The sequence below is a fragment of the Gobius niger genome, assembly GCF_951799975.1.
Source record: "Gobius niger genome assembly, contig: SCAFFOLD_108, whole genome shotgun sequence".
NCBI lineage: Eukaryota > Metazoa > Chordata > Actinopteri > Gobiiformes > Gobiidae > Gobius > Gobius niger.
In genome coordinates, this window is record NW_027639093.1 from 2,501 (window position 1) to 10,891 (window position 8,391).

The window sequence follows — 8,391 nt, forward strand, 5'->3', positions numbered from 1 at the left end:
AGAGAGTGAGGCCAAACAGAGGCTGACGTGGTTCAGGTTCCAGCCTGACGTCAGTGTGAACTCTGTGAAAACAAAGACACTCTGCCGAACACAAGAACAAAGTTCTCAGACTCTTTGATTCTCTTTGCTCATGTTTGTTTTTACCCATAATTCCACAGACCTGTCGTAACACAGACTCAGTAAACACTCATAATGACGACGTGTCCCCGGCTTCACATAATTACACACATTCACAGTAATGAAACACCAGAGGGAGGAAGGGCAGATTATTATGATTTTAACCCAGATGCCCTCCCTGGTAAAGCTGAGCTCACACGACATGATGTTTGTGCAGAGCCGTGACGAGTGTGGGGGGGTTCATGACTCACACGTGTAATGTGTGATGCACAGAAAGACACAATGAGACGAGTCGATTCTGGACACACAGGGAGAAGCGTAGGTGGATTTACTGACCCCTTAACTCCCACCTGAACCGAGCACATTTTCTCCAGTTTGGCTTTACCCCAATCCAAAAGCTTCTGGAAAAAAGCTGTGAAAATAGCGACAGAACTGAGACGAAAACAATGATGGAAATGTGACAAAAAAGTGATGAAAAATTGATGAAAAAGTGGCAAAAATGTCACAAAAATGTCACAAGAAATTGACAAAAAAAATGTCGAAAAAATGACAAAAATTTGACCAAAAAAAAATGACAAAAATTGGACAAAAAAATGACAAAAATGTGACAAAAAAATGACAAAAAAATGACAAAAAAATGACAAAAAATGACAAAAGTATGTGACAAAAAATGACAAAAAATGACCAAAAAATGACAAAAATATGACCAAAAAATGGAAAAAAAATGACAAAAAAATGACAAAAAACTACAAAAAAAAAAGACAAAAATGTGACAAAAAATCACAAAAAATTGACAAAAAATGGGACGGAAAAAATGTCAAAAATATGACAAAAATATGACAAAAAATGACAAAAATATGACAAAAAAATGACAAAAATGTGACAAAAAATGACAAAAAAATCACACAAAAAAGACCAAAAATTACACACAAAAAAATAACAAAAATATGACAAAAAAATCACACAAAAATCACACAAAAAAAGACAAAAAATGACAAAAAAAAAAGACAAAAATATGACAAAAAAATTACAAAAATGTGACAAAAATGACAAAAAATGTGACATAAATGACAAAAAAAATGACAATAAAGTTACAAAAATGAGTTAAATACCCAACAAAAAAATGATGGGAAAAAAATCTGATGACGTGATGATAAAGATCCTCTCGGTTCAGGCGGGAGTTAAGAGGTTAACAATTCCCACGTCTTCAGTGTGACATCAAACTATCTCATAAGACAAAAACATTTGCAGTGTGTGCACCAGCCATAAGGAAGGGGGAGGAACTCTCACTGTAAAACCTAAATAGCAAAACATGAACCACACTGTCCTCCCTTGTTGCAGCAGAAGAGAACAGCCTATTCAGTCTAAAACCTGCACTAATCCTTGTTCCTGACGCCAGTTTTCCAGAAAGGCTCAAATATCAAAAGTTTCATTGTAAAAGACGCGGCTCCGGAGTCACGTTACAGACGACGACATCATTCGAACACGCAGGGCGGCGACACCGGAGGTCAGGGAGGTGGGGACTGACACGTGATAAACCCGCCGTCTCTCTGTCCCCGCAGCGGCCACCGGAGACATCCCGGCCTAACCAGCTGAGGGCGCCAAAACCCCAGCCTGGCGCAGAGCCTGGTGATGGCCGCCTCGCCCAGCTCCCAGAATGCCTCAGGGCAGCACACCGAGGAGGGTGAGCATGAAGAGGCAGGTGCGGCTGATGAAGAACAGGTGAGGCCCACACACACATAGACACACACGATCTTGTACTGCTATCTTAGTGAGGACACTCGTAGACATAATGTGTTATCCAGACTCTAACCCTGAACCCTAAACCCTTAATCCTAACCTTAACCCCAAACCTAACCCGAACCCTAACCCTAAAACCACATCTTGACCCTCAAGCAGTCCTTCAAATAAGTGAGGACCACCCAAAATGTCCGCACTTCACAAAAATGTCCTCACTCTGTTTGTTTAACCCCTTAACTCCCACCTGAATCGAGCACATTTTCTCCAGTTTGGCTTTACCCCAGTTCCAAAAGCTTCTGGAAAAAAGCTGTGAAAATAGCAACAAAACGGAGACGAAACAATGATGGAAATGTGACAAAAAAGTGACGAAAAATTGATGAAAAAGTGACAAAAATGTCACAAGAAATTGACAAAAAATTTACGAAAAAAAGGACAAAAATGTGACAAAAAAAAGACAAAAATTGACAAAAATGTGATAAAAATGTGATTAAAAAATGGACAAAAAAATAATTAAAAAATGGACAAAAAAATGACAAAAAACCACAAAAAAATAATAAAAAATGGACAAAAAAATTACAAAAAAAATTGTCCAAAAAATTACAAAAATGTGATACAAATTTGACAAAAAAAGACCAAAATTTAATAAAAAATTGACACAAAAAAATTGACAAAAAAAAGGACAAATGTGACAAAAATGTGATAAAAAATTGACAAAAAAAATAATTTAAAAATTGACAAAAAAAATGACCAAAAAGTTCCAAAAATGAGTTGAACACCCAACAAAAAAATGATGACGTGAGGAACAAGATCCTCTCGGTTCAGGCGGGAGTTAAGAGGTTAAAAACTTGGTCCTCACAATGTCGTAATTACAAGAACACACACACATGGATCATTATCATCATAAATTATCGGCAGTGCGGGAATCAAACCCCCAGCCTTTGCATTGGAGTCGAGATCTGTAATGATCGGTTTGAATTTTGAATAAAATATTTTGTCATAATTTCAGTGACTAAAACGAGACTAAAGCTAAATTAAAATATGTGGACTCTCAAGCTTTGAATTGTTATTGTTATTGTTGTTATTTTTCGATACCGATCCCTGAACGATACTTTTTCCAATACTAAAATCGGGTTGATCTATGGGGAATAATTTGGGGGGGAAATTGGGGGAAATTATGGCAAAAATAATAAGGAAAAATGGCGGTAAATTCAGAAATAAATGGTGGGGAAATTGTAGAAAAATTGGGGGAAAACAGGGAAAATATTAGTGATAAAAAATGGCAAAAATGAGGAAAGAATGAAGGCAAAAAAAATAAGGTAAAATGGGGCAAACATTCAGATTGTTTTATTTTATTTGAGCTGGTCGTGAACTGTTGCCGCTTCTTCACCTCTGACCTCGTTTCTCGCAGGGAGGCGGCGCGGGAATGTCGCCGGAAAAAGAAGGAATACGTGAAGTGTTTGGAGAACCGCGTGGCCGTGCTGGAAAACCAGAACAAGACTCTGATCGAGGAGCTGAAGGCGCTCAAGGACATTTACTGCCACAAAGCCGAGTGAAAACGAAAGCCGCGCGGAAACTGAACTCCGTGAAACCCTGAGGAAACTCGGCCCCCCCTTGTTTTAACCTGACCCGCCGCGGCAGCCAATCAGAGCGCGGCGCGGACAGGAAGAGGAAGTGCAGCTGCTTCCTGTGCACGGATCTGGAACCAGCGGCAAATCTCTCCGAAACTATCCACACAAAACTACACATGAGGAGAATCACCAGGGATTTCAGATTTATTTAAAGGGGGGGTATTATGCAAAATGGACTTTTTCAAGCTTTCCTTCATGTTATTCTGTCACTCCCTCATTAAAAACATGGCTGAAGTGTTGCCTTGGCACACTCACGTATTTTTGAGTAATCTGTAAAAACTCTGATGGCGGCCATTTTAGGGATAGGTTTGCCTGAGTCCTCCTAGGAACGCCCCCACCTCCTGGAGACGCCTCCGAGCTTTCGTCACCAGCCGAGTAACCAACCACTGCTCCTCAGCAGAACCCCCTCCCCACTGATGCCACAGACAGCGTGTGGAGGGGGCGTGTCCGAAAGGCTCTTCTTAACCCCTTAACTCCCGCCTGAACCGAGAGCATTTTCTCCAGTTTGGCTTTACCGAAGTCCAAAAGCTTCTGGAAAAAAGGTGTGAAAATAGCGACAAAACTGAGACGAAAACAATGATGGAAATGTCAAAAAAATGTCACAAGAAATTGACAAAAATTTGATGAAAAATGGACAAAAATGTGACAAAAATTGAATGAAAAATTGACAAAAAATTGACCAAAAAATGACAAAAAAGTTACAAAAATGTGATAAAAATTTGACAAGAAAGTTACAAAAATTTGACGAAAATGTGATAAAAAATGTGATAAAAATTGACAAAAAATGACAAAAATGTGACAAAAAATTGACGAAAAAATGACAAAAATGTGACAAAAAATTTATGAAAAAATTGACAAAAAATGGACCAAAAAACGTCAAAAAATGACAAAAAAAATGACAAAAATGTGACAAAAATTTGATAAAAAACGGACAAAAAATGGACCAAAAAAAGACAAAAAAAATGACAAGAAAGTTACAAAAATTTGACGAAAACGTGTCAAAAATGTGATAAAAAATGTGATAAAAATTGTCAAAAAATGACAAAAAATTGACAAAAATTTGATCCAAAAAATGACAAAAAATGACAAAAAAAATGACAAAAAAGTTACAAAAATGAGTTTAATCCCCAACAAAAAAATGATGGAAAAAAAATCTGATAACGTGAGGAAAAAGATCACTCGGTTCAGGCGGGAGTTAAGAGGTTAAAGAGGCCTATTTCAAGACATTCACGACAGCCATTTTGAGAGAGCAGTTTTATACAAGGCAGTTATTCTGATTTATTTACAGACCAACAGAAGGTTTGCTCATCATTGTAGTGTGATATAGACTGGTGCTATGTGACTGACAAAAGCATAACACCCCCTCTTTAAGCTAAAGCAGGACACTGTAATCGATCTATGTCTGACTCTGTGGAATTTAAATATGCACTAATCTGTGTGAGCTTTAAGACGGCACTTTGTGATTGTAAAGATCATGTCCTGCATGTTTGATTTCCATGTTCTCCTTCAGTGGTTTCCTAAAGCTCACGTGTACAGGTCTGAGAACATAACATACAACTACATCATGCAGCATAGATTATACTTACCAGGTGAGAGTTTTTACAACATAATGACTCAGATTTAGAGCTACTTTCAGACCAAAGACAGTTCACAGCAAACACAGGCCAGTCGTTAGGGATTCTTCAAGGTTTAGAATATCTGTAATACAATAAATGCTTGTTATTTGCTTATATTTATGGGGTAAAAAGGTCATTTAAGTTTCCCTGAGCTGCTTTTCCTTCTGAAATCCTGGGCCTAGAGTTTTATAGATTAAAGCACAACACAGTGGGGCGAGCCGAATGTAAAGTCAATATTCTTTAAGAGGTTTCTGAGTGTTTCTAAATGTAGCTGAATGAGAAAACGCTGGTTTGTTTGTGAGGCATAAACGTCATATTTAGGGCTGGACGCCGTTACATATCGCTGCTTTAACGATACTTGGCTTCCGATACCTTTACTCACATATTTGTCGACTAAAACCAGGAAACAGAACAATAACGTGTGGAAGATCAGGTTCATCTCCAATGTCAAGAAATGTGTGAAAATGGGGAATAATCTAGGGGAAAATTGTGGCAAAATTAAGGAAAAAATGGGAACACATTGCCAGAGATGATACTTTTTACCGAAAGTTTTATAATTCCACATGATTAAAGAGATATTTCAGTATTTTTGAAACAGGGCCTCATTTCCTAGTTATCCAGAGTGTTGCTGATTTCTGTTTTTTTTTTGTAATTCACGCAGTTCTTATGTTTGAAGAGTTTCGTGGCGCTAGGCTAGTGCTAGGCTAGCACCTTTCAGTGTGACCCGCTCCACAGTGCACCTGAGGCAAATCACTAACCATATAAATGTCTGTGTCGATAGAGTAATATTAACCATTTTGCATTTAACCTCTTAACTCCCGCCTGAACCGAGAGGATCTTTTTCCTCACGTCATCAGATTTTTTTCCCATCATTTTTTTGTTGGGTATTCAACTCATTTTTGCAACTTTTTTGTCAATTTTTTTTAACACATTTTTGTCACTTTTTTGTCAAAGTTTTCTCACTTTTTTGTCACATTTCCATCATTGTTTTCGTCTCAGTTTTGTTGCTATTTTCACAGCTTTTTTCCAGAAGCTTTTGGATTGGGGTAAAGCCAAACTGGAGAAAATGTGCTCGGTTCAGGCGGGAGTTAAGGGGTTAAAATAACTTATATTTGAGCAGCTTCAGCTTAGCGGCGGTGGAGTGATCTGCTAGAAAATAGTCCCTCAAAATGCGATCTTTCATGTGATGCAGGTCAGTTATATTCCAAACATGATTCTATGGACACAGACATTTATATGGTTAGTCTGGTGTTATAAGTGATTTGCCTCAGGTGCTCTGTGGAGCGGGTCACACTGTTTTTAATGCAGGCTAGCTGATACCATAGACAAAAATCCAGCAAAAAAAAGACAAAAAGTCAGCAAAAAAGTAACAAAAGTGCCACAAAATAGCGACAAAAAACGAGAAGGAAATGAGAATGTAAATTGACAAAAAAGACAAATATCCAGCAAAAAAAGGCAAAAATCCAGGAGAAAAAAAGTGACAAAAGAGCAGCAAAAAATGTGACAAAAATTCTGCAAAAAAGTCACAAAAATTCTGCAAAAAAGTGACAATAATCCAACAAAAAGTGACAAAAATCTAGCAAAAAAAAGACAAAAATCCAGCAAAAAAAAGACAAAAATCCAGCAAAAAGTGACAAAAATTCGGCAAAAAATCCGAAATATCTAGCAAAAAAAAAAAAAATGGCAAAGGTCCAGTGACAAGTGACAAAAGAGCAGCAAAAAATCCGACAAAAAAGTGACAAAAATCCAGTCATTTGCCTCAGGTGCTCTGTGGAGCGGGTCACACTGTGTTTAATGCAGGCTAGCTGATACCATCGACATGCACTAGCCTAGCACCACGACACTCTTCAAACATAAGAACTGCAGGAATTACAAAAAATATATGTATGTCTCCAGAACTCAGCAACACTCTGGATAACTAAGAAATGAGGCTCCTCCGTGCTCGACATTCTTCAAATACGTGACGGTGTCCAGCCCTATTTCCATCGGGGGAGGAGTCAGTGGTTCAGGATGGCTACAAAGAGAGAAAAGCACTATTTATGTATTTTGATCAAGTCCTTTATGCAATGTAGGAAGTGTAACTCGCTGCTTTGGGCTGGGAATGTTCCGCATTAGCTCCATTAGAAAGTCTCCTTTAGTTTCCCACTCTGTGACCTTTGCTTCGCACCAGATGTATTTTGCTATAAAACTATATATTCTTGATGACGCAAATGTACAGCTAAGTCTATTTTTCTCTCCAGCCGACACAAAGTGCATGATCTATTTTCTCCGATACCTGTGTGACTGTGTAAACGTCTGTAAAGTGGATACGTTTATAGTGTTAGATGTTTCTGTGTTGGTTTTTTCAGCTTCACAGTTTTCAGTCGCATTTAGTATTTTGTAAAAAAAAAAAAAAAAAAAGACCGTTATTTGTAACACGTCTCCTCTGATTGTAACGCATTTACAAAACTGTTTCTGGAATAAAATGTTTGCAGACGTCAGCACAGACGGCTCGGTTTCTCAGGAGCTTTGTGTCCCTGGTCGCCCACGGCAACTCGGGAGGTGAAATGATTAGTTTAAAAGGTTTGGGTTAAAATCACAGGAGGAAAAGAGTCTTCAGGCACCCCGACCTCATCTGAAGGCAGGCCCCTGGTGTCACCACTTTAACCCCTTAACTCCCACCTGAACCGAGCACATGTTCTCCAGTTTGGCTTTACCCCAGTCCAAAAGCTTCTGGAAAAAAGCTGTGAGAATAGTAACAAAACTGAGACGAAAACAATGATGGAAATGTGACGAAAGAGTGAGAAAACATTGACAAAAAAGTGACGAAAAAAAGACAAAAATTTGACAAAAAATTTATTAAAAATTGACAAAAAATTACAAAAATGCAACAAAAAAACAACAAAAATTTGATAAAAAATGTACGAAAAAGTGAAAAAAATGGACAAAAAATGACAAAAATTTTACAAAAAATGACAAAAATGTGACAAAAATTTGACAAAAAAATTACAAAAAAGTCCAGATTCAGGACTTGAGCAGTTTGGATTTAAGGCCTGGATTAGATTTGGTCCTGTTCAGTGGTGTAGTCTTCAATTTTCTAGTGGGTATACTGTATTTTTTAGCAGGCGTGGGGGAGAGCCAATTATATGCGCTGAAAAAAATAGCCCGTCACATACTATTACTAATATCAAATGTATCAGAGAATTAAATAGATTATAAACCAAACTGTGAATATAAATGTTATTGAAATAAGAAGCAATAGACCTATAGGAATGTTCTAGGAATTCAAAGGCTGTAGCTATAGGCTATAA

The 8,391-nt window shown here is 37.7% G+C and overlaps 1 protein-coding gene across 1 annotated transcript; it reads left to right on the top strand.

The window, feature by feature from the left end:
* Positions 1-1,765: 1,765 nt before the first annotated feature.
* LOC306982901 (cyclic AMP-responsive element-binding protein 1-like) lies at positions 1,766-3,430 on the top strand. Its single transcript, XM_079583344.1, has 2 exons — positions 1,766-1,839; positions 3,266-3,430. Exons 1-2 carry the CDS (start codon positions 1,775-1,777, stop codon positions 3,408-3,410), a joined length of 210 nt encoding a protein of 69 aa, XP_079439470.1. The 5' UTR covers positions 1,766-1,774; the 3' UTR covers positions 3,411-3,430.
* Positions 3,431-8,391: the final 4,961 nt, after the last annotated feature.